Source organism: Malus sylvestris, chromosome 17, assembly GCF_916048215.2.
Source record: "Malus sylvestris chromosome 17, drMalSylv7.2, whole genome shotgun sequence".
NCBI classification, from domain to species: Eukaryota; Viridiplantae; Streptophyta; class Magnoliopsida; order Rosales; family Rosaceae; genus Malus; species Malus sylvestris.
In genome coordinates, this window is record NC_062276.1 from 7,837,858 (window position 1) to 7,864,730 (window position 26,873).

At 36.6% G+C, this 26,873-nt stretch overlaps 2 protein-coding genes across 4 annotated transcripts; both read left to right on the forward strand.

Moving 5' to 3' along the window:
- Nucleotides 1-9,105: 9,105 nt before the first annotated feature.
- Nucleotides 9,106-14,708, forward strand: LOC126610229 (uncharacterized). 3 transcript variants are annotated; one of them, XM_050278228.1, is made up of 14 exons: nt 9,106-9,320; nt 9,962-10,093; nt 10,213-10,355; nt 10,639-10,677; nt 10,815-10,907; nt 11,000-11,116; nt 11,581-11,676; nt 11,953-12,066; nt 12,306-12,359; nt 12,595-12,642; nt 12,984-13,134; nt 13,596-13,761; nt 14,014-14,083; nt 14,263-14,708. In XM_050278228.1, the coding sequence occupies exons 2-14, from the start codon at nt 10,012-10,014 to the stop codon at nt 14,518-14,520; spliced, it is 1,431 nt and encodes a 476-aa protein (XP_050134185.1). In that variant the 5' UTR covers nt 9,106-9,320; nt 9,962-10,011; the 3' UTR covers nt 14,521-14,708. The 3 variants fall into 3 exon arrangements, with proteins under 3 accessions (XP_050134185.1, XP_050134186.1, XP_050134187.1); XM_050278229.1 differs by having other exon boundaries at nt 9,962-10,066; XM_050278230.1 differs by lacking the exon at nt 9,962-10,093 and having other exon boundaries at nt 9,108-9,320.
- A 2,024-nt stretch (nt 14,709-16,732) lies between these two features.
- Nucleotides 16,733-20,028, forward strand: LOC126610232 (peroxisome biogenesis protein 22-like). The gene is made up of 8 exons (XM_050278232.1): nt 16,733-17,038; nt 17,745-17,978; nt 18,068-18,115; nt 18,479-18,535; nt 18,637-18,738; nt 18,931-18,996; nt 19,398-19,499; nt 19,629-20,028. Exons 1-8 carry the CDS (start codon nt 16,934-16,936, stop codon nt 19,731-19,733), a joined length of 819 nt encoding a protein of 272 aa, XP_050134189.1. The 5' UTR covers nt 16,733-16,933; the 3' UTR covers nt 19,734-20,028.
- The last annotated feature ends 6,845 nt before the right edge of the window (nt 20,029-26,873 follow it).

Sequence of the window (26,873 nt, forward strand, 5' to 3'; positions counted from 1 at the left end):
CATCCTCAAAATCTTACCACGAATTTGATCAAACTTGTTGTCTAATCTTGCAAGAAAAATATACACTCGAAGTCGCTCAATTTCTTGCTGCCTTGATGAGATATAATATGGGTCCTTCATGTTAGTAAGACTAAGTTGATCAAGTTCTTGAAAAATCTCGGTGAGATTGCTGTAATAGTTAGCAATAGGAGCTCCATTTTGCTTCATGGTAAATGACCTTTTATGAAGATCATAAATTTTGGCTTCATCAGAGCTATCTGAGTAAGTCTTTTTTATGGCATCCCATACCTGCATGGCTGTGTCGTAACGGATGAACCGCTTCATCTGATTGGGTGTCATAGCATCAAATAACTGACTTTTGACTTGGCAATTTTCAGCTCGCCACTTGTTATATAGTGGGTGGGTGATTGCAGGTTGCTTGGTATCACCGGAAAGATGCTCATGTTTTTCTTGACCAGCAATTTTCATCTCTATGACTTGATGCCATAAAGCATAGTTGTTCTCATCAAGTTCAATTCCTGCAGAGAAATTGGAATTATCATTTTGAATGGTGACCACTTGTTTGGTAAAGTTTGATTCACCTGGTGTGAAAGACTGAATTGGTGGGTCTAATACTTCATCATCACTAGCCATGGTATATGCTTAAGATCAGTGGAGTTGAAATAAAAATAAAACTGATATGATGATTGAGATATGATATGGTGGAAGCTTTTTTCTGTTTTTGAGGTTCAAAAGTCAGTCATGATCAACTGCTCTGATACCATCTCAGAAATTGTAATATACTTCATTATTATTTGTTTACAAGAGGGAAGTCCTCTCTTGTAGAGGGCCAAAAACTACACAACTGATCCTAACAAGTGGATAAACCAAATGATGATTACATGAGGAAAACAATAAGGAGAAAGGGAAAGTAAAGCAAAGTAATAATGACTAGCTATAAAGTAAAGTAATGATGGTTAGCTATAAAGTAAAGTAATGATGGCTAGCTAGATGAATAATTACAAGTCTATTGTCTATACCAATAATGTCTAGCAGCTATTGTTGACACAACTGCCCTTTCCACCGCACAGAACACACATAGAGACTCCATCCTTTTTTTTTTTTTTTTTTTTGAGGGGATATAAAAATATATGAACTAAATATATATGAAGATGAATAGCTCTCTTCTTTCCTCCTAGCTATAATCTATGACTGGAAATCATAGTTCATTGCAGGAATCAATAGCGTTTTATGGTTTCAAGCTCCAACCACAAAAAAGCTTTCTCTTATCCTTCATCATTTTCAAACAAACAAACAAAAACAAAACATATCAGCAACATAACATTAATTACAAAATCGCAGATCAAGAAACACAAATATCTAACCAGGAACCTCAATAATATGCTCCAAAACAAGAATAGTGTATAGTTACAAACTGATAGTGAGAAGAACTTTATTCTATTTTTATTTCACTTGGAAAAAATTGCGTAAAATATATTTTTATATATTTATACGTATACATAACATAACTGGAACAACTAATTAGAGTAATTGCAAGCGCTCACCGGCCGGAAATGGAGCGAATTCCTGCCGAAACTATCAAAACAATATCAGCCAGGATCAACAAACATGCATTCCATCGGTGAGCGCATCAAATTCAAGATCTTTTAATTATTAAAAATGATTTTTTTTAATCGAAAATAAGAAGTATCGACGGTCAGAAAGTACGTAGTAGTAGCAATAAGAAGTCAAAACCTTGACTTTGATGCAGTTCATCAGCTGAGTAAGGAAAAGGTCGCTAGGGTTTCTTTAGGGTTTGTTATTTATTCACATTTGTCCTAGGGTTTCTTGTGGTTGACACGTAGCAAGATGTGGGCCTGGGGGGTAAATAAGTCGAAAAAAGGAGGTGGGTTAGTGATAAAATTCAATAACAAGCAGATCAACAAGTCAGCGTAGCTCCGGACTACGAAGATCATAGTTGAGATGTGGGGATTTATGAGAAACCTTTGGATTTTATGTGGTGAAAAGTTATTGAGATTGAGGTTTGTTTTCAGGGTTGTATTGTTTTCAATTTGGAAGGTATTAGAGTCTATTCAAGTGTGATTTTGGCCATATTTGAAGATTTTTATAAAAGTTGGAAAAACATGAAAAATCAGGGTACTGCCCTAAAGGCCACAACTTAATTTTCAACCTTGACGAACATATCCGCAACCTTGGCTCCGTGCCACTAGAAGGTTCTGATCATTACATCGTTACACATAGATTAAAACCATATTCAATTAGACTCGGAAGTATCTTTAAGTGAGATGTCAAATGTATAATCTTGAAGTTTTATTTGACGGCCGCATGAGGATCTCAAATTTGACATTTCTTTAGATCAATATGCTAATCATACACTAGAACTCAAAAGTACAAAATTCATAATCCTTGAAAGAAACAAATTGAAGTGAGAAACACAGATAATAAGGAGATTGAACACCCACCCATTTATTCGATTTCTGTCAATTAATCTCAACAATTGGCCTTAGGACCCAACAAGCTCTTGCTCCACGTTGGGTTATATGGGAACCTTCTGGAGAGTCCTCTGTGAAACTTAACGTTAACAGCTTGGTTGAAGCTTCGATCACTAGTACTGCTGCTCTGGATGTCGCAATTCATAACTCTGCTGCTTGCAGGTGAGAGATTAATTATCGAACCCAAAAAGACCTTTGGGTAAGGCCTATTCTTAGCTCTTGGAAACACCGGTTGTGTTTTTGTGCATTCAGATCGAGGGCTAGGGTTACTGATCTAATTGGGTGTGTGTGAGGTAATTAATTAGTAAATCAAATTCTGCAACTGGGTTGGTCGGGACTTGTGAGGCTCCCCGCAGTTTTCGTTGTATTATATTCACACAAACAAACATAATTATGTGAAGAAAAAAAAAATTGATGAACAATTATGTGACATTTAACTTTATATGAATATTCTTGTTTCAAAAAAAATGTTTTTGAATATTCTAATCTATAAGGTTGTGGATATGGCTGTGACATGTGTTGGAATCTCCTGGAATCTCAAACTCATGGTGAAAGCTTATGTTATTTGTGGTCTCGGCTCGTAGAGAATTTTGGGGCATATCTTTAGGTGTTATTTGCGCATTTTATAGATCATTTTTAAATAAAATAAAATCATTTATTAATATTTATTATTGTTTTGTTAATCACTGAAAATTTGATGTGGAAGTCATACTTGTGGTCAGACCATCTCCAATGATGAGCTAAATGCTAAATTTTCCCATTTATTTCCCCCCCCAAATACCCTCCAACCCATGCTAAAACATTGGGCTAAAAGCCAAATGCCAAAGCTGGGCCAAATACCCCCCCCATGTGAGTGGACTTGCGGGCAGTTGGGCCAGTCTCGGCCCGGTCACTTTCCAACACGCCTACGCAATGGGCTTGCAGACATTGCTCGACAGGGGTGGGCCCCTCTGTCATAGGTTGTCGGCCACCCAAAAAAACCCCAACAACTCTATTTTTAAACCAAGGGATGAGATCTAAGGACCGTTGGTTGACCCGATGTTCCAGATTCAAATTTAATTTTTTTAGAATATGTTATTTTAAAATACAGTGAATCCAATGGCTAAGATCGAATATAATCAAATCTAACGGTAAAAAAAAGATCTAACGGCCCAAATTTAACTCCAACGGTTAAAATAATTAAATAAAATTATTTAACTCAAAATTCACCCCAAAACTCTATAAATACCTATGTATTTGTTCAAATCTAACAGTGAAAGTTGAAAGTTTGGTGTTGAACGGTTGGTGAATTGAAAATTTGGTGTTGAACGGTTGATGAATTGAAAGTTAGCCCAATGTTGAAAGATTGGTGAAAGTTGAAAGCTTGCTTTATGGAAATTGTAGTGATTTTTCAATATTTATCGGAATTTAAATATTTTTAGATTAAAATGTTCATAAAATTAATTTATGATAGTCTACATATTTATTTATTTTTTTTAAATTTAATTTAAGAAAAAAAAAATAGTCTAAGTTCATTTTTTAATAATCCCGAGCTAAAATTTCAGGCCAGAACGGTTGGAGCAAAAAAACTGTTTCTGGGTTAAAAGCTAAATTTTCCGAGCTAAAATATTTGGCTTTTAGCCCAACCATTGGAAATGGTCTTAGGAGAGGCTAAAATGCCTCTATGAGTCTTTCCGGCTTTTGAAATGGGTGGATAACCGTAACTTGTCACCAATTGTCCTCATTTTTAGGAAAAAAAAAAAGAAAAGGAAAAGAACATTTGATGTGTATTTAGCACCTCATATGTAGGAGAGATGCTCTAAAAAAAAAACTTAATTAACCATATTGTCTAACCCCTATTTTTACTTACTAACCAGTAACCACTAACTTTCTCCTTGCGTGATGCAAGGATAAAATGATCATGTAGTACTAATATTAAAGTTAAATTTGTGTGTTTGAATGAGGGATTTTCAAATAATAATAAGGAATTTAGGCTACATTATTAAGAAATGCATTATATTACTAATGTAGTTTAATTCTTGTACTTAATTTCCTCATCCAAATCCAGTGTAGTAATGATGAATTGTGTTTCTGGGTATAGCTGTGAGGTTGCATGGAGCGACAGTCATATAAGAGTGTTGCTACTTAGATATTCTTGCATTTACTCACCAATTATCATCACTCTAATTCATTAGGATTTCATATATACATAGCTTCCATTAGGAGAAAGACTTCTATGACACGAGTAAACCATCACTGTAGCGTCTCGTGTTCGCCAAATGTATTAGAAGTACGTTATTCCTTGTGTTAATAACATAAAATTCTTGTAAATATCAGTTTATAATGATCATATTACATATTGTTGGAGCAATATTAGAAAATATGAAAATAATAAAAGAATTTCAATGAAAGTATTCATAAAGGAAATTAACAACATCTATAGTATACAAGATTAATAGAAACAACTAGAGTGAAAGTTAGAATAACTAACAAACTTGGAGATTGAGGCTTGCATAAATGCAATGTCCTAAAGATAGAATTTCGCCCCTACTCTTGTGCTTGTAGTTCGATAGGCGTCCATCTCCCAGGATTCAACAATCTATAATCCGAAGTCAAAGCACTTCAATCTTCGGACTCTGGCGAACTTCATATATTCCGTACTCTCAAGACACGACTCGGAATTTGACACACGAAGCATGAGAGAAACAAAGTGGGGAAACCCTATTTCTCAAGAGTAAAAATTAACTCTAATTTTCTATATATTACACCAATGGTTTCATGGGTTTATATAGAATCCAATTTCTACTTATTAAAGAGATGTAACTTTTCATCTATAAGTATATCAAGGGAATACACCTAAACAACATAACATTTCTAAGAAATTGGTTAACACCATTTTTCATTCAATTATTAAAATTATATATTACAATATTTCATATTATAATATATAATTTCTAACAATCCCCCACATGAATGAAAAATTAGGAAGAATTTGAGAGTACAGGCGGACAAGAGATGCATCGGGAGAGGTGTCTTTTGGACTTGAACCTACCCTAGTGAATACTTATTGGATTTACTTGGTGACGCAGTGAATATAGAATCTTGAACTGTTCACCGCAGTAGTAAACCGAGACAATAAGCAACACACATCACTAATCCTAATATATTACGGTTCATACGGTTGTGTTCATTTTGGTCCTGAACAAATCCCGGATTCATGAGAGCTTTAGAGAATTTAGCCATCTCATACTCATAGAAGCGACCCACTTCTACTCTCACATAGGTGACCACTGATTAAGAATAGTTTGCTCTATTCCTCTTATTTATAAGATATCACTGTCATTAAGTATAAATATACAACCTAAAACGTCTGCAGACAACACACTTCTTCCATCATAGGAATGAGGTATATAGTGTGTTAACTTCTTTGAATCATGCCCAACCAGTTTGCCTATTGAACTTAGACCATGGGATCTCCAATCAACTAAGTTAGGTTTCCGCTCGGCTGATTCATTAGTTATGTTGGCTTTAGCCTCATTCCCCTCGATGATCAACTTACTCTCTAGTCTAACCTTTAATAATTGGATCCACTATTAGGTTGACTATTTTTAATGGAATGCACAATTCATCTTATAAAATTCTATTTCATACGAGAGTAGTTGTTTGACATTGTCAAGTCCTCAAAATTATATTAGGACTTCATTAAGTAATTTGCTAACACTAAGCATTTGGGTAAACTCCCCCACATTTAAGGTATTTGTAAGAAGATCTCTAACCTTGCCATACCTTAAACAATTACGCATTACAAGAGATGACATTTTAAATGTCGTTCAATTAGCAAATTACTTTTAACCAACCCCTACAATTCTTTCATAATTGTAGTTTCTTGTAATGCTATCATTAAATCAAAACTAGGGTAGGTTCAAGTCCAAAAGACACCTCTCCCGATGCATCTCTTGTCCGCCTGTACTCTCAAATTCTTCCTAATTTTTCATTCATGTGGGGGATTGTTAGAAATTATATATTATAATCTCACAAATAAAACCTTCCTACCATAGGCACCACCATACATGGAACTTGCACAAATTCATCTTCTCCTTCTTTATTCATGGACCACACTCACTATAAATGATAATAATAATAATAAAATTATTCAAGACCTTGACCAAGGAAAAAAAAAACGTAAGAAGATAGAGATTTATTTTTAATTTCAGAAGTTGTTGATCATAGGTAGGATGGTGGCTGTGATTCTGGAATATAATAACGAGTATCTTCAACAAAATCATCAAGCTGATCGAGACTGGGCGCTAGATGATCGGAGTTATCCATGTGTGCCGGAGCATCGGAGTTATAATCCCTTCCTCCCCGCCTCCCCCATTGCTTTCCGTTGCATGGAGAGTCTCTGTCGATGACACAAGGCCCGTAGTGAGCCTCCTCAGCACGAGCTGCTACAGCAGCCAGAAAAACCACAACCAAAATTGTCAACAACTTCCACATTTTTGCTTGCTTCTTGGAGTAGTGGTGGGTCTTGGGGACATGTGGAGTCAACTTATATATACGTACCACTGAAATTCGACTAGTAATCACTTTTCCTAAAAGTAATTAATTTGAATAATTCAATTCTATCTCACGTTATGAAAGTTAAACGGATGTAGGTTACTAGTTTGTTTATTATTCAATATGTAGCTATTGCTTTGCAATTTACACTAACTAATTCAGTAACGCTTAGTACATATAATGCATGCCGGTTTTGGGTTGCTTCAGCTTGCAGTTGTTGTAAGCTGTGCTAGGGTTTACATTTGTTTTTTTGTCAATGTGCTAGGGTTTACATAAATTGAATAGATTATCAACTTTGTATATATTCTAATTAAGAATACAACATGCTTCATTATATTCATGAAGAAACATAATGAAAAATTAAATTAAAAAAATAATACCAAGGTTGAAGAGTTAAAAAGAAGAAAAATAGTATTTTGTGATCGTGGAGATTGGCACTAGCTTCAGAATTTATAGGCTCGTTTGGATGTACTTTTAAAATGACTGAAAGCGCTTTTAGAGAAAATATTTTTGGATTCCAAAAGCACATTAAGTGTTTTCTTCAAGAAGCACCAATTATGTGCTTTTTCTAGGAAGCACTTTAAGTGCTTTTCTAAGATTTACTTGCATTTTTACTAAATATTGGTTCTAAAATCATTTTCACCAGAATAGCTTTCAGCAATTTTAAAAACACATACAAACGAGTTCTACATTGTTGGGATGGAGTTCTACATTGTTGGGATGGGTTGGATGAGAATAAAACATTTTTCATTAAAACCCCATTAGACTAAATGCGAATTTTGGACCTTAAGGGGCAGTATGATTTTCTCCCCTTAAATCTTATCCCTTCCTCTCCCACTTTTCTCTTTATCTTTTTATCTTTATAAAGAAGTCAACACAAAAAAAATAAAGTGATAACACTTCTAATTAAATCAAGATTTGACCACTTAGTACTACAGTGTAGTTGTATTTTTCTTAATTTGTAAATGAGAGGCGTTAGCTTGGATTCTTGCCAAGATGAATTTGAAACACATTATTATGGCTTGTCCATTGTAAGGCTTAGCCCACTTCCTTACTTTCTTAGTGTAAATAATATCGTTTGCTTAAAAAAAAAAGTCAACACAAAATATTGATGTGACTTAACCGTGACCCTTCAAGGAGAGAACCGGAGGGAAGAGAAATTTGGAAGGAAAAAAAATCCTATTCCTTAAAAAAGTATAAAATCCTATTCCTTAAAAAAGTATCTGTCTTTTTTTTTTCCTTAAAATTTGGAGCCGTCATGCAAGAGTTCAACTTATTTCGATCACTGTAATAAAAAGCCACTTGCAAACCTATGTTGTTGATTACATTTGTTGTATTCACTTCGTTACTTGGGATTTTATGCCGTAAAAGACGACGATGTTCCTCGTTTTAAAATTTCTCCTGTTTTTTTAGAAAAGGATTTTTCTATTTAATTTCCTTTTCTGTTACAAGTCATAGTGTGAAAGGAAGGGGAATTGAGGGGAGCCCAAAAAAATAGGTTAGTAGTAGTAATTGATATCGAAATCTTATACTTAGAAAGAAAATAATATAACACTACATGATGACTGTAGTGTTCGATAAATGGAATCTCGTACTTACAATTGCAACATCATACATTGTTATGTGAAACTTAAAAAAGACATAAATCATTTTTAGATAAAATGACAAGTGCTTTTAAACGACATAAACTGTTTTTAGATAAAATATTTTTGGAAACAAACGTTAGTAAAAATACAAGTTAACTCTGAAAAAGCACTTGAAGTGCTTTCAGCAAGAAACCCATAACAGATGCTTTTAGTATGAAGCATTTCAAGTACTTTTAGAATTCAAAAACATTTTATCTGAAAGCGCTTTTAGTCATTTGAAAACACTGGGTAGACGAGCTCTTAGTTTTTTTAGTAATAATTTAGGGCATTCAACAGTATATAAGATGCTAATAAAACCTGGTAAATGCATGTTTATGAGAAGGAGACGAGGAAGAGCATCTCTTTCCAATTTTGATGCTTCTCATTTTCATCGTCACAAATAAAATGGACCAATAAACACGTTTTTGAAGGCGAAACCAAACAAGCCTTAAACTAGTTTCCAAAAAACAAAAGGCCTTAAACTGCAATTTAAATCCCTAAAACTGCCCCTTCAGTTATTGAAAATTTCAAATTAGGTCCTTTTATAATTTGTAATTGCCATTTTACGTCTTCCCTCTCCTGCTTAGTCCTTACTCAAACCCCATTAACGTTTTGCACAAGATCAGGTTGGAGATCCAGCGAACCCGTTAAAGGTTCGCATTGCAAGGTAACGTTTATTTAATCAAACCATTATTTTTTTTTCTTTCTCTCTAAACTCCGTCTGGATCTGATCCCTGTTCAACTCTTCCAATTCCACATTGGTTCATTTGGGTTTTTTGAATTTTTAGTGAGAATTTCGATTTGGGTTGTGAGAAGCTGTGTCCATTAAGTGATTCGGTGAATTTGCAGGCGTTTTTTTTTTATAAGGTGGTTTGCGTATTTATGATTGTTTAAATGTTTGATGAAATGGGATTGGTCTAATTTTTTTTATGCATCTAACTAAATGGTGGATTTGGTGCTTGTTATTCATAAGGATGGGATTTTTAATTACCCATCAATGCTGGTTGTTGAAACTTGAAAGTCCACATTTTTATTTTTCTGTTAAGATCTTAATGTTGTTGTTCGGATGCTCTGTATCACATCAGAGCTGTGCAGTTTAGACGGCTTCGGGGATCTTAGAATATTTAGCCCCATTTGTGTTTTTCTTTTAATAGCTCACAGAATGAAGTTATTACATCCATGAATCCTTAGTTTGAAAGCTTGTCCACTGGATATCTCACCTTCCCAAACTTTAAGGCAATGGTTCCAAATTGTTTTGATCACTTTATAACGATATTTTACATCCCCCTGTGATTTCATTTGCTGCAGTTTCTTGGCTGGCAAAGTGGAGGAAAAATTCCTAATTGCTAGTCTTATCTATGTTTGGAGGTGTTGCGACAGCGCCTTCCAATAGTCCTCACTTAAGAAAGTCGGGTAGCAGACCTGTTGTCTCTGATCTGGGTACATTTAAGTGTTTGAGTTATGACTTATCAGTTCTGATTGATACTGTGTAGATATATCTACCATGGGGGGCTTTTTTCTCTTGTCACAGTTTTATAGTTATAGAAAAAATCTTTCAGGTACAAGTGAGCTCGAAAATGATGCACAGGAGGGCTTCTTGCGTCTGATAGAGGGAAACGATAGGAAGGGAGGAAACATGCCAAGCATACCAATGAGTACTGCTGCAATAATGCCATCTCCAGCTATGTTATGGAGATTTAAGGTTTCGTTACTATAATATTCTTTGTCTTTCTAATTTACTTTTCCAGTTATTTTCTGCTTAGTTTTGCTTAATAATTGTGAAATTCTCAACTTGGTAGAAGAAGGGAGTTTCAATTTCTTTTTCATTATTTATTGTATTGGAGAATTCTGAAATAGATGGCATGGCTCACCAAAGTTGGATACAAGTATATCATTTCATTTCTGCTTTATAATTGTGTTGGGTTTCAGTTCAATCTATTTCTTGGCTTTAGTTTTGTGGCTTCCTAAGTTGGTTTTATGTACAGGTCCTACTGTTCTGTGTATGGGGTTTCATTTGTTGCAAGGTCAGTTCTTCACAATTCTATTTTTACTGCTGGTGATAGGGTTCTGATTTTATTACCAAAAAAATTGACAAGAACCACAAAATATGTTAGTTTTGTGCTGCATGGATGTTGTTACCAAGCTACCTGCAAATTTACAGGTTGGATGGGATTCTGTCATGAGGATGAGTGTGGATCTGCGAGATTTATTTCTATACGAGGCATTTTTGTATTATAATCCACTGCTTCTTGTGGTTAGTTTCTTATCAGAATTGAATATCCTATCATACTTCTGCATTCTTTATCCTTCTATTGAAACCTATTCCTCTGTTTTTGACATGTGCAGACTATGATGGTTTGGTTTTGGGGAGTCAATCTATGGGTTTTTGCTCAGGGCAATGTAAACTATGCCAAAATTTTTGATCTTGATCAAAATCATTTGACCCACAGAGAAATATGGAAGGTACCAGTGCAACAACTCAGTCATCTTGAACTATTTGCCTAATTGTTATGAGTTTTTCTCTGTTGCTGTTGTCATCTGGAACTTTAAAAGGTTATGCTACACAAACATAAGCCTTGCAAATTGCAATGTATATTTTTTTCTCATGGAAACAATAAATGGAATTATATTTTTCATCTGCTTTGACTTTTGCTGAATAATTGAAATTCTTTAGTGACTGGTAGCTTTCAGTAAGTATGTTTTTTTTTTCTTATTAATATATTTATATGTAATGTATATGGAGAAAACTAATGGTGTGAGGAGCATTTGCATCTTAGCTGTTCCTCTTAACAGGAGATTGCATGTTTTCTTTGTGGAATGCTGTTGGTTAACTACTTTTGACATATCTGACATTCAAACTTTTTTTCTTCTTCTCTTTATTTCCTCTTTCATTGATTCACTCTTACGATTCAGTATGCTATCTGCAGTGTGCGACCTGGATGACAATTGTTGTGCCGACAAGCTTGACAGCATATCTTTATCTCTATTCGCATGGAGAAGTGTCGCTTGCTGCATCACAACCAGTGTAATAGATGCATCCATATTGATTTTGTACATTTAAAATAGCATTTATCTGTGATAAAAAACCACAGTTCAGTTGTTTTAATGACCAAAGCTTCCAAGCCTAAGTGAAATATTCCATTGTATAGAAATAAACAGTGCAGTCACATATTTACCATTGTTCAGATTATGATCTACATACTATTATATATCATACTGACAGTGGTATTGTCCATTATTTCTCTTCCATGTAGTAGTATAGTGTAATTGTGCTAAGTTTTAATTGCATTCTTCTGCAGGTACTATTGTATGCTGCTGTTGCAATGCTTTTGATATTCCCTTTTGATATTTTCTATTTGTCATCTCGCTTTTACTTGTTAAGGACTCTATGGCGTATAGTTCTCCCACTACAGGCAAGTTTGTTTTTCTTTCAAAACCTAACTTTGGACCTTCTCCCGCCTGTTTGATTTTGTTTTCTACTTACTCAAAAGTATTGGGAGAACTATAGCACTAGAAAGTATAGTTCTCCCATTTACTTATTGCTCAGCTTCCTAGAAGTGATATATATTCTCGTCTCATTTAATGCTTTGATTTTTGTTGTTTGTCTGTAGTATGTTTAATTACAGTTACGTTACTTATTTGGTGAAAACAGGCAATATCATTTTCTGACTTTTTCCTGGCTGATATTTTGACCTCCATGTCTAAGGTATGCATCCTGATGTTTACTTTTACCATTATCCAAGTGATTTCGCATTACTAGAGTGCAATTTTTGTGATAAAAAAGGATATTGAACTTGTTGATTGTTTTGTAGTGTGTGTGCAAGTTTACTATGGTTAACCTAATCGGAGTGTAGAATCAAGAAATAGTTTGCCATCTATGATAAGATATCTGCTTGTCACCATGCCTTTTGATTCTGATTGTGTTTGTCATTTCTATGCAGGTGCTTTCAGATTTGGAGCGATCAGTATGTCGAATGGTCCATCGACAGGTTAGGGTTTCACCTTTTAATTGTGATTCTGCTTCCATGCCTTTTTCTCTTTTTGCTAATCACCACAAATTGATTCTTATTCTTTTAAAAAAGTGATGAGGAGATTCATGTTCTAATACACATAATTTGTTATGTCTTTTAATCCTTTTTTTTTCGGATGATTATATATATATATATATATATATATATATATATATTCTTTTAAAATTGTTGTGTTGTATTGTTCAAGAGATCTTGTGGCAGTCACTCTGCTATGATCCCTTCGGTTCATGTTTCACTTTTGTTTGTTAAAGAAATACTACTTCGCTTATATTTTATTAATAGGTTTTATTTGAAAGCAGGTTGCCACTATTGCATGGTTTGAAGCTGACTCAGTTTGTGGAAGTCATTCTGTTGCAATCCCTGTGGTTCTTGTTTTGCCTTACCTTTTTCGTTTGTTCCAATGTCTTCGACAATATAAGGATACTGGGGAGAAAACAACCCTTCTAAATGGTATGCTCCACTTGGCTGTTTTTCTTAAATGTTTCTTTTCCAATGGTTCTCCTTGTCTCAGATTTTTTTTTCATTTTGTTTGGCCATATTTCTTTTTTTTCGGAGCCTTATTGACACTCATGGATATTTTTTAGACACATTGAATTTTATTTATTTATTGCATGGCTATGTATAAAATTTTAAAATCTAACCATCAAATAATGTAAAAACATCTCATTCTCTAGCTGTTTGTGGTGCATGTGAATTTTAGTTTGTGATCTTGCAGTTCTTATTCCGTTCCGGTTCTCTAAAGTGTTGTTAACTTGGCAATTATCTTTAATGGCCTCTGTAATTTCTGAGCTGTTTCTCTTTATAACCTCTATTAGTATTACCATGTTACTGACTAGCTGCAGGTTTGTTCTGAAGTATTGACGGATTTGTTGCTTCATTACACTACTAATTTTATCTGCGTCTGGTTTCAGCTTTGAAGTATTCTACCGCGGTACCTGTGATTTTTCTTTCAGCCCTCAAATATCATGTCTTCCCTGAAAAGTGGACGACCTTTTATCGGCCCCTCTGGCTTCTCTCAGGTGTTTTGAACTCCCTGTACTCGTTCTACTGGGATGTGACTAGAGATTGGGACTTAAGGTATGTGAAATGTTTTTATTTCATACAATTACCACAGAATCACTTCTTCATGCAACCAGATTTAGAAATAACTCGTGATAGTACGATGTGGAACTTAATTTTCCATGCTGTGTGACAATTGGTTGCTTCTTCGTAAATCAGTGAAAAGGTGTTCCAGGGCATATTTGAACACGGGTTATTCATGCTTAGAACTTGTTGCATCCTGAATATTATTTTGTCATGCCCTCTAAATATCTTATTCCCTTTTCTCAGTGGTTTCACTCGGATTTTCAAGTTTAGCAAACAACATTTCTTGTCAAACCTCATACATGGACGGAAATGGGTAAGTATACACCATTTTTTCTTCTGTAGTTTGTATACGAACTATTTATTTGACTTCAACTGGCTTTGACTCTCCAATGCCAACCAAATTACTTCACTTGTCCTCAGAAATAATGTCTGTAGAGTAGTCGTCATTCGTTGAATTTGCCTTGAAATTATTCTATGTGAATTGGGTTGCAGGTTTACTTCTGGGTGATATTTAGCAACCTGATTCTGCGTTGTACCTGGACATACAAGCTCTCTTCCCATCTTCGCCACAATTACCTTACCGTGTTTGCAATCACTGCCCTGGAGATTTTCCGCCGCTTCCAATGGGTTTTCTTCCGTGTAGAAAACGAGGTGAACAAGATGAGTTCGAAGTCAAACATTCAGCTTTCCATGATAGACAACCCAAATGAGGAAGACAGATTACTCGTCTCTAATGGCCACAGCGTGTAGACCGCTAAGCAAATATCGCCTTCCTCGAATCATCACCGTTCCTATTTTTGTACAATATTTTTCCCACTAGATTCTTCAATTGCAATTCACTTGAACAAATGAAAAATGTTTCTTGTTTAGAAATTGAATAGGCTGTTCAACATTGCTACATTAAGGAGAGAATATATACGGCACCTCATTTTGTGAAACGAAGTTCGAATAATGGTTCATCTTCGAATTTAAGCGATATTCTACATTTAACTAACTATAATTTAAGCGTAGAAGGCATGCATTTTTGTTCTAACCAATATGGTTATGCTCACGTCTCTTCGTTCCTCTTAGATATTAGAACATCTGAATTTCGAGCCAAACAACAAAAATGCTGCCTTCGAAGAATTTCCACCACATATTTCATCCATTTGGTGCTGGCCAATCAAAATTCATATTCAAATAAATCCCCAACCCAGATAATATGCACACATGCAAGGCCGACCCTCTTCAAGTCTTAACCGCCCATACACACTTCCCACCTGAGACCACCAACCATCATGACTAGATGTCCAAATGTTAGCGGCCGGCGAGTTCACCGACCGCCATAGCCGGCTGGAGCCGTGCATCCCCAGAGTGTTAACCATACTCTCTTTCGTACTAGAGAAATTGGTGGCTCGAAATAACACGCTTGTAGATGACCTGAACCATCAGCTTAGTGGGATAAGTTGTGGCTCGGCAGTGATTGGAAAGAGCTTGGATGCGTTTCACGGAGTGAGGCCACCGAGGATAAGCATACGGAAGTACTTGGAGAGGCTGTACAAGTACACAGATTGCAGCCCGTCATGCTTTGTTGTTGGATAAGTGTATATAGATAGGTTGCTCCATAAGCACCCCGACTCTCTTGTGTTGTCCTTGAATGTTCATAGGTTGCTGGTCACAAGAGTTATGGTTGCTTCTAAGATGCTAGATGATGTGTAAGTATCTGTATCTACCTCTCCTTTTCTTTTCATTGAATTGACGTAGTAGAATATTTTTCCTAAAATACCAAGACAAAAGATGTGCGAGCGAGAGGCTTGTAGCTCAATTGTTTATGAGCAAATTATGTTCGATTCTCTCCTCTCCAATGTCAGTTCACCAATACACGTCGGAGGTCGTACGTTTATCATAATTCTGGTGTGGAGGATGTGCCTGAAATATCAGAAAACACAGAGTAGTTCCTTACCACCTCAGATATCGGAAGTTACACAGAGCTCCTCACTTCCTCAAGTTGTGGACCGACCCTGATGGTTTCTTTTTGTTCTCCATAGCTCACGGTTAACCTTTTTAATTTGTTTACCATTTTTCTGGTATAATTACTCGTCATTCATGTAAAGGAGGAAGCTTCAGCTCAGCTTTGCGACTGCCTTTTTCCAAAGTTGAGTATTATACAGAAGGAATTAACTTTTGGCTGAGGGACAGGTTGGAAAGTTTGGACTAAGAGGAGCTTTCAAGCAACGTAGATGTCGCTGTGATAATATCCAAAACTACTGAGAAATTTTGTGAGTTGGAAATAAGCATGCTCGAATTGCTGACATCTGTTACAAGGTTATATACCGCCTTTTAGCCCTCCAACTGATTCTATCATGGAGGCCAATGAGCAACGATAGACAATAACTCCTTCCGAATTACAATACGTGATTGACTTGGAATGCTACTAGTTGTATTTTCGAGCTGTAAAGTAATATTTTACATGAATGGATTAGAAATGAAATCAAAAGTTATGCTCGATTGTGATGATCCTATTGCTTTTGAAATTTTTCTAGCTAGCCTTTGAGGCTCATATATTTGCAAATTTGAGGTCCAAGGATTTTTACATCCATTGATGGATTTATGATCAACGATCAAACTTCCAAATTTGGAAAATGTAGCCAAATCTATGAAGCTCTAAATTCAGTTCTCTTTTAGTACAAGGCAACACTTATTCGTTGTGTGGCCAATGTCTTGGAAGAATCACCTTTTTATGATTATTGTGACATTAATTTTGAATCATGAACAACTTACACGATATTGGTACACCATCACGTGACGTTTTGTGTCATTCATTGGTACAGAATGCTACTGTAAAGGTAAACCTCCATTGTTGTCCATGTATATTTTATAAACCATATATATGTGATTGTTAATAATTAAAATTATCGATTTTTTTAATTTTATTTTATTTTTATATCGGTGACACATAGTTTACAGATAAAATAATCTGCAGTTTCGCATCAATGCCTCTTTTTCTCTCATTCGTCGTTGACAAAAAGGCAAAAGCTTTCGCTCTCTGGAAATTCAAGAGATTTACAGGCGATGATGGGAAGGACGAGGACCTGAGGTTTTCAAGCTGATTCTTTACCATTACTTGCTTCTCAAAACGACGCCCTAAGCTTCTCAAAACGACGATTTCTCGTTGGTTAAAGCCATGGCCGAGTCTTCGAAGGACGAGCTGCTTCAGCTCATCAAGCGCTTCGGGGCTTATCTCACTGTCAAGATGTCCAGTCTCTTCCCGATCTCCCTCCACAATATGGTTCGTACCTCAATTTTGTGCCTGTTTTCGTTATCTTTTCGAATTTTCTCACGGATCTGACCCGCCAAAGATTGTTCATTTCTGCTAATTATCTTCAATTGCTTCATGGGTTTTGCAATTTATTTTTCAATTTTGTATTTTTTATTTGATTCGTGTCAAATTCAGTACTTGTTTCGATGTGAATTGATTTGGGATGTAGGTTTTCTTGAGAAAATTTGATGTGTAATTGGTCCATAACTGGAAATTAGAGGAATTTGAGGATGACCATTTTGATATTTTGTAGCATAGGAAACAAGACATGTACTTGCAAAGATATTAATGTTGTTGAGAGTTGGGCCATTCGATTTTTCAGCTCAATCTTCAATGTGGCTTAGTGAAGCTTAATTTCCATTAAATTGTCTGCAATTTGTGAATTCTGATGCATCCGGCCGCATCTGGGCTAATGTCTTGTTAGCTAGTTCTCAAGAACCCTATAGTTCCGGTATTAGTGTACTTTTTGAACAATCACTGGCCGTGAACTCATAGACAATGCTATGAATAGAAATGACTAAGGTGAAGAGATAGATACTCATGAGATTAGTATCAGTACATCACTTTTGGGATTATCCCAGTCTGTTGCTTCATCTTTGGCATTTAAGTATCAAAGTTGTGTTCAAATGGAGATTTCTAAAGTTGAGTTCTCTCAAGAAATTTTAAATGGTGTCAGAATTCACGTTCTATTGGGGCCATTGCGGGATTTGCTGTTGCAATAGTTTTCACATGGAGGCTTCTTAGATCACCCAGTGGACCACAAAGAAGGCAACCAAAGCGGCAGGCACCTGCATCGAGTAGTTCTGGCATCAGTTCAAATTCGAATGCAACATTGACAACTACGGGAGTTTCACCTTCACAGGACTCAAGAGCCCAAAACGTTGTTGATGAATTTTTTCAGCCTGTAAAGGTAACTGTCAAGTTCTGAGTCTTCCATATGGGTTTGATACCACTTTGTATTAACATGTTTTATGCTGAAGTCTTTTCTTTTATGTCCAGCCTACTTTGGGGCAAATAGTCCGGCAGAAACTGAGTGAAGGAAGAAAGGTAAGTGTAATCGAGAGAACTTGTTTCTTCATCTCAGTATAGTGTTTTTCAGCTTCTCACTGCATGTTGTGAAAATTTCGTGGTGAAGTTACGGAACCTCGGAGTTTTACTTTTAGATGTTTCTGTACTTCACGATTAAAACTGCTAAGCTTCAAATGTTCAATAATGGCTAATAATTGGTATATTATACCTTGTGAAATAATTTATGGGAACTTTAACGAAAAGCTTCTGGTACTGTTCACTTTAACGAAAAACCACATTTTTATGCTAAAAAGTCAATTCTGGTACTATTCACTTTACCCTTTATTTTGATAGGGGTGACAATTTGAATCAACAAATTCACCCTTTTAAGCTTATCTGTAGGTAACTTGTCGTTTACTCGGAGTAGTCCTTGAGGAAAGTACCCCAGAGGAACTTCAGGTGGTCTACTTTTCTTTCCAGCAACATCTTTCCGTAAATTTGGCGATAGAAATTGTAACTGAAAAAGGATTAACATTGCCTTTTAATGTTGTTCCTGGCAGAAACAAGTGACTGTGAGGTACTCAGTGCTGGAAGTACTCTTGGAGATCACAAAATTTTGTGATTTGTATCTCATGGAAAGAGTTCTCGATGATGAAAGTGAAGTGCGTGCAAGCCCCTGTCTCAATCATTTTACTTGTTCTCTGAAATTTTGTATGAGATTAATAGGTTTCCTTGCATGTTGTTTTACTCAATTTCTTTGCTCATGGTATTTAACTTCTGTAGTCTATCCTTGCCTATTGCTTTATACTCATTTTCATTGCCATTTATGAGACGATATTGCCTTTTGCTTTCAGAAAAAGGTTCTACTGGCTTTGGAAGATGCTGGGATTTTTACATCTGGAGGTTTGGTCAAAGACAAGGTAGGTATATTGGGTTGATAGCATTATTAGTTAACTTTTAAGAATCCCACCTATTGTTTTGGTATTTCACTATTTCTACTTGCTTCTTGTTGATTTATGTGCATGCAGTTGTTTTTGGCTTTCTTGTCACTTTCTTCTTTCTAATGTCAACCATGAACAAAGAAATAGAGCCTGCGGTATAAAACCTGATCTTGGAATCTCACGAGTAGTTGTATTTTTAGATATCAATAATTCCCTGTGGGTCGAAAGAGGTTAAGAGTAATAACGTACAGAGATTGTGGTTTGGAGAAGATTAGGGGTGAAGCCCGGAAGGAAGGCCCAATAGTTGCTCTAACGTGCAAATTCTGACATCATATTTCAATTATCTTGCATTACACATAATTCTTGTGATTTGATTGCAGGTTCTCTTCTGTAGCACAGAGAATGGACGAACATCTTTTGTTCGGCAATTGGAACCAGATTGGCATATCGACACAAATCCTGACATCATATTTCAATTATCTGTAAATTCTCATTACTTAACTTGTTTTTCTTTTCTACACAACACTCATCAATATCATTCCCTATGTTCTTATGTATACACTCATTTCCATCGCTGTCATCTGAATTATTCATTTATTTATTGGTTACAGAGGTTCATCAAGTATCAGCTTCACATCTCTCCTACCAGAACAGAACGACCTGCTTCTAATGTGTTCAACGCCCCATCCTTGGAACAGTTCTTTGGATGTGTTTGACGCTTCGACAACGAAAGATACAAATACAATCGTTAGGTTTCTATTAGGGTTTTATTTTCCCCACATTTGGGTTTTGTGTCGATCGTACTTTAAAGTTCCGGCTCCAGCTTATTAATGCTAAATGTTCGTCTTCACCTCGGTGTATTTTTTGTGTTCCGTCGTTGGTACTCGCTAGTCAGATAATAGACTTGCTCTGTATCTCATTGTGTGAAATCTGTGTAATAGATTGGATTAAATCCAAACTCCAACTTGAAATTTTCATGAAATGGTGAATGCTAATGTTTGTAATTTACTATCCGATCGTCTCCTACAAAACCCTTTGATCGCATCAACAACGAGCTTTGAATCGCCTTCCAAACAAAATTTCTTGAATCCTCCTCCACATGATATTTTTATTCAAATCACCTTTGTTTGATCCTGTTCGTTTTGTTTTTTCGTTTTGGTTTATTTAATTCGATGAACATAAATAAAGATAGATGTGAGAATATACTAAAAAGTTATTAAAAATGACAACCTTAAACATGTGATGAATTTTGCTTACATAATTTGGTTTGACTCCATTGAGAAGACCAAATTTAGAAGACAAAATTGGGTTTCAACTTTTGTTTTTGGTCAATAAAAATTGGGTTACTTACAAAATCAAAACCACTTAATACCACTAACTTATGTAAGTGAGAGGTTTAAGGTTTAATTCTCACCAAAAGCGCGTATGAACCACATTATTTTTAGTTTATGGTGAGGCTTAGCCTACCCTCTCTGTAGATAATATCGTTTTTTTCAAAAAAAAAAAAAAAAAAAAAAAAAAGAACTTACAACTCCACTCTGACGCTTTGGCCGCCATTAGCAGTCAGAAACCCGAGTGTTTCTAGTTTCTACTGTGAATCTTCTGTTGAAGCTGCATTTAGGATGCAGATGAGAGAGTTGGCATCCACGGTACTACTTTCTCCACTCGATAGGTTGTTTTAGAATCATGCTTACTATTCTGACAGTATAAATTTGAACTCTTCGACTCTTCCCAGTATTCTCCCTTGATATCTATGGCCATATAATTGGCATGTTTGAGTTGAATAATCTCTAAGTCACACTTCGCCACAGATTTCTCTCCTTTTCTTTGTCATCCGTTGAATATGTAAACCGTGCGTGCATCCAAAATGGTGCCGGCAATGGTGGTTGAAGCAATTCACGCTCTTTGTCAAATTGCTCATATAATTTGCTTGAGTCCTCAGGCTCTTACTGTCAATTCACTTTGTTTTCAGTGATCTGGTTGTAGCATCTCCAGTGGAAGATTATTTTTTGTACATTGATGATCTTCCAAGTGCCTTCGTCCATGAGCGGTAGGTCTCGGGTTCGAGACTTGGGAGCAGCCTCTCCATAAATGGGGATAAGGCTAGCCGACATTCACCTCTCCTAAACCCTGCGTAAAGCGGGAGCCTTGTGCACTGGGTACGATGATCTTCCAAGTCATGAAAAGGTTGAAGTCATATTTTTCAGCTAACATATTCCGAAAGTTGAATGCTCTGATGCCGTTCCCTCCTATTCATGACAGAAAGAAGCTGAGGATATTACACGACCATTTTTCGATGCTCTTGGTGATGACTATTCAGTTTGTTGCCAAGGTATGATGCTCTTTTGCAGTTTCTTCACCATTATACGTTGAATGTTCGCCAATTTACTTTGTGTTAGTCTTTCAATCTGTTCTTTTGTACTTTATTCTTCTTGGTGCTGGACTACCTCAATGCTTGTTTCTAAAGAAACAGAAAACTCTTTGTAAGAAATGATTCACATTACTTGAATAATTACATCAGTACAAGAGAGTATATATAGCTAGAGACCTGATGCATTAATGCCCTTAATGCCCTTAGCTCCTACAACTAATTACATAATAACCACAACTAAAGTTTTACAGTATCTGCTTTAATAAACCCCCTCAAGCTGAGCTTGGGATCAACCAGTGAACCAAGTGGAAGCTTGGATTTGAGATAACTGAACCGGCTTTTGGACGAAGACTTGGTATGAATGTCAGCCAATTGATCTTGACTACAGACAAACTGAACTGTGAGGAGCTTAGCCCAGACTAATTCGCGAATGTAGTGATAGTCGATTTCAATATGCTTTGTTCTGGCATGAAACACTGGATTAAAAGCTAGGGAGATTGCAGAAATATTGTCACACCACAGATTGGGAACTTGTGAAAGAGAGAAGTCAAGATCACGGAAAATTGTACAGATCCATGTAATTTCTGCAGCAGTGTGGGCGAGAGACCGGTATTCAGCTTCAGTAGATGAGCGTGCAACAATAGATTGTTTCTTTGCACTCCAACTAATAAGATTGGAACCCCAAAAGACACAATAACCATTGGTGGAACGTCGATCAAATGGACATCCTGCCCAGTCTGCATCTGAGAAAGCAGTAAGATTGAGATAACCTTTTTTGAACCAAAGTCCTTCAGATATGGTGCCTTTGAGATAACGAAGAACTCATTTTGCAGCTTGCAAGTGTTGTTCTCGAGGAGCATACATGAGCTGGCAGATTTGATTTACTGCAAATGAGAGGTCAGGACGGGTCCAGGTTAAGTATTGCAAACCACCAACAATAGATCTGTAATCAGTAGGACTGGAAAGAAGAGGGCCCGTGTGATCAAGTTTTGTGGAACCAAGAGGAGTACTGCAAGGCTTAGGACCATCCATATTAGTTGTTCTCAGAAGATCCAGTATATATTTGGTTTGGTGAAGAAAGAGACCTTCAGCAGACCAATGAACTTCTAATCCCAGAAAATAGTGCAATGGACCGAGATCTTTAACGGGGAAAATAGTACTGAGCTTTTGAATGAACTGATTACACCTAGAGGAACTAGGGCCAGTTACTAAGATGTCATTGACATAAACAAGAACAATGACTGGAGTTGGACCTTTAAGAACAAATAATGAAGCATCGGAAGAGGATTGCACAAATCCAAATTGAATGAGAGCTTGAAAAAGTTTGTCAAACCAAGCTTGGGATGCCTGTTTAAGGCCATACAGAGATTTGCGTAATTGACAGACATGGTGAGGCTTGCTGGGATCAATGAAGCCAGGAGGTTGCTGCATGTAGACAGATTCCTTTAAATCCCCATGAAAAAAAGCATTATTGATGTCTAATTGGTTCACAAACCAATTAAATTGTACTGCAAGTGATAGAAGGACTCGAATGGTGACTGGTTTAGCCACGGGACTAAATGTCTCTTGAAAATCAATGCCTTCCTGTTGGTAAAACCCCTTAGCAACCAAGCGTGCTTTAAATCTTTAAATAGTACCATCAGACTTCTTCTTAACTCTAAAAACCCACTTGCAACCGACAACATTTTGAGTAGGAGAGGGAGGTACTAAGATCCAATTTCCTGTAGATTGCAAGGCATTAAATTCATCTTGCATAGCAGATCGCCAATGAACATGTTTAGATGCTTGTAGATATGTAGTGGGAACAACATCAATATCTAATGGAAGGGGATGCTTGGTAGCTGCATAAACTTTAGGCTTATAGATGCCAGCTTTGGAATGAGTCACCATGGGATGAATGTAATTGGGAGGTGCTTGAGAGGATGAAAGACTTGAAGATGCAGGATTCGATGCTGCTCTAGTAAGATCAAAAGAATCATGATTGAGTGATGTGCCAATGATGGTTCCTGAAGATGGAGAGTCTGAGGAGATTCTCGAAAGTGGAACAGAGAAATGTAAATCCATAGAAGGTGAATTAGAGTCTTGGACTGCAGCAGCTGGTTGAGAGATAGTATGAAATGGATATGTAGTTTCATCAAACTGCACATGTCGAGAGATATATACGTGCCCAGTTTGAGGTTCAAGACACTTGTAGCCTTTGTGTTGTAAACTATACCCCAAAAAATACAACTTTTGCTTTTAGGATCCAACTTGGAAGTAACATAAGGTTTAAGCCATAGGAAACAACGGTAGCCAAATACCTTCAATATGGAGTAATCAGGGGGTTTGTGAAATAGTAGTTCCCAAGGAGATTGAGATAGTCCAGATAGTGGCAACCTATTGATAAGATACACAGCTGTGGAGAATGCCTCCACCCAATAGATGAGGTACATTAGATGCAGCAAGTAAAGTGCGAGCAGTCTCCACAATGTGTCGATGCTTCCTTTCTGCACAACCATTCTGTTCAGGGGTATGGGGACAACTTAATTGGTGTACAGTACCATGAAAACGAAAAAATGACTGAAAAAGAGTACTAGTAAATTCACCCCCTGAATCGGAGCGTACAATTTTGATTTTATTGCCAAGTAAGGTCTCTACATACTACTTGAATACAACAAAAGTAGAATAGGCATCAGATTTGGCCTTTAAAGGAAACAACCAACTATAGCGACTATAGTCATCAACTAACAACATGTAGTACTTAAAACCACTAGGTGAGAGAACAGATGTAGGACCCCAAAGATCACAGTGAAGCAGTTGAAGACTGTGACTTGTAGTAGAACTTGCAGAGCCAAATGGAAGTTTATGGTTTTTAGCAAGAGCGCAATCTGAATAGAAGAAATCAACAGTGGTCTTGCCTTGTACAACAAGATTATTCCTGGATAAAACCTTTGGAAACAGTGAAGAAGATGGATGATCCAATCTGCGATGCCAAATCTTCACAGGAGCTTTGACACTAATGAAAGCTGATGTGATGGAATGACAATGTTATTGAAACCGTGCAAGGGATAAAACCCATCTTTAACTCGGCCCCGCAAAAGTGTCTTCCCCGAAGCACGATCCTTTACAGTAGATCCATCAGGGTCAAGAGTTATAGAACAATCATTGTCTTTGAGAAATTGATAAGCAAACAGTAAATTGTGCTTCATATGTGGAACATGTAGGACATTACGCAACGTGAAGGTAGTATGAGGAGTATGTAAATGTGAGGAACCAATATTTTTAATGCACAAACCTTTACCATCGCCTATGTAGACTTTGTCTTCACCGGTGTAGGGAGAGGAGACAGAAGGATTTGCAATATCATTGGTAATGTGTGATGTAGCTCCCGAGTCCAATAGCCAAGAGGGAGAGGGTTTGGAAGAATAATGAGCACATAAAGCAGCAAGTTTGGCTGGTGGTACTCTTCCAAAGATGTCAGGATTCATCCTATCAAAACAGTCAATAGCTTCGTGGCTAGTGGAACCACAAATTTGACATGGAGTCTTGGTGCCAGACGAGGAAAAGCCTTGATAATTGGATCTGGAGCCTTGAGAATGATTCTAAGAACCACGATGATTGCCATTAAAAGAGCCACGATTGGTATTGCGATTGCGATTGCCTCTGTTGAAGGTGCAATTCTGCCTCCCACGATTAGAGTTGTAACGGAAGGAATTTTGGAGTGGTGGATGATATACAGGCGTAGGCAACAATGGTATCAGAGATAGGAGCACCAGCGTGCACACATATTTATTCTCGATGCTGGACTACCTCTTTGGGGTTAAGGGAGTTCAGTAAGCGTGAACTTGTCACGGTGGAATTACTCTTACTAGGAGTGGGAGATCATTAGCGTTTCTAGAACATACATCTTTGCGCGGCGATTATATATTAATGGTCTTTTCAATTTTGTTTTAGGCACAGCGTTCTATCCTTTGCAGAGTTGTATGAATCATTCGTGCAGTCCTAACGCGAAAGCATTCAAAAGAGAGGAGGTACGTAAACTTCCGAGTTCCATATGGTAACTGAGATCTTCATGCAAAACCACTATTAAAGTGAACGCCCATTTGCAACTTTTTAAGCATTTCCTTAATAATTTTTGCACGTCTGCATTCATGCTTGTTCTCCATTACCAGGACTGAGTTGGCCAAGCAACGATAATTGCACTCAAACCAATTTCCAAGGGGGCGACGAGGTACGAAATTGAACGTCCAACTCCGGTCTAGTATGCTATTATAAGGTCTCGATATCGTTTCATCGAACTTTGTTCAAATTTTGATGATCACTTCGAATTTTTCCAGGTTACGATTTCTTATGTAGATGAAGACCTTCCTTACGAAGAGACAGGCATTACTTGCAGATTGTGGTTTTAAGTGCAGGTGCCCCATATGCTCAGAAGAAGAGCCATAACCATTGCTAGATAGGTCTACGAGGATTCAAAACGAAGATTGTTTTGTACTTTTCATCCTTTTGTAATAGTATAAAACACCAATAATTCTGTGGTTAAGTAGCTAGTTTACCGATGAAACCGCATGTCTTGGTTCTTCCCCAGTTTACCATTTCTGTTTCAGCGTCGTTCGAATCAATCGTTTATACACCAAAGTAGTTACTGAATTCAACTGTTCTTGTTACCCGGCTTATGATAAACAGAAACAAAATGAAATACGGCTTACAAAAATAGCTAGTACTATGCGATGCACAAAATATCATATGAGATTGAAATAGTCAATAGAGGTCGAGTTGTCAAACGAGATAGTAGATACAATAGTACAATACTACTTCATCACTGGCCGTACACGTGTCCCATCAAATCATATATAACCATTTCACCAATAGCATATAGTTCATGGCTGATTTGGGTTTAGGCATTGATAAAATTATTTTAAAAAAGCTGGAGTTAATATTTTGTTTGATAAATGAAAAAAAAGTTAACTTTTTTCAAAACCATAGATTTAAAATAGTAAAAAACAGAAGCAGCTCTTCCTGTTAAGTTGGACTCACGTTGTTAGAGCATCCCCAACGGGGGTTTTAGGCCATCTCCAACCGAAGGGTCAAGAGGGCCAGAGGGCCGAAAATAGTCCGAAAACCGTCTCCAACCGAGGGCTAGGCCAGAGGGCTCTGGAATTTGGGAGGACCCCACGGAATCGGAGAGGGCTAGAGGGTTGGAGCCAGCTAGCCCGAGGCTGGCTAATTTTTTTTTTTAATGTTTTGTTATTTCTTTCAGTTATAACTGACAAGAATACATGCTATTATTTAGTATAAATGTTATTACTGTCGGTTATTTCTTAAGAAAAAATTCAAATGCAATGGCTAGTAGCTGTTGCATTTGTTTTTTTTTTTTTTTTTTTTTTTACAGTTTTATTATTATTTTTTTTTTACAAAATTTTTCATATAACTTCTATTTTTTCCTATAACTTCTATTTTATATTAACACCCCACAAAATGTTGAATGCACCCCACATTAAAATTT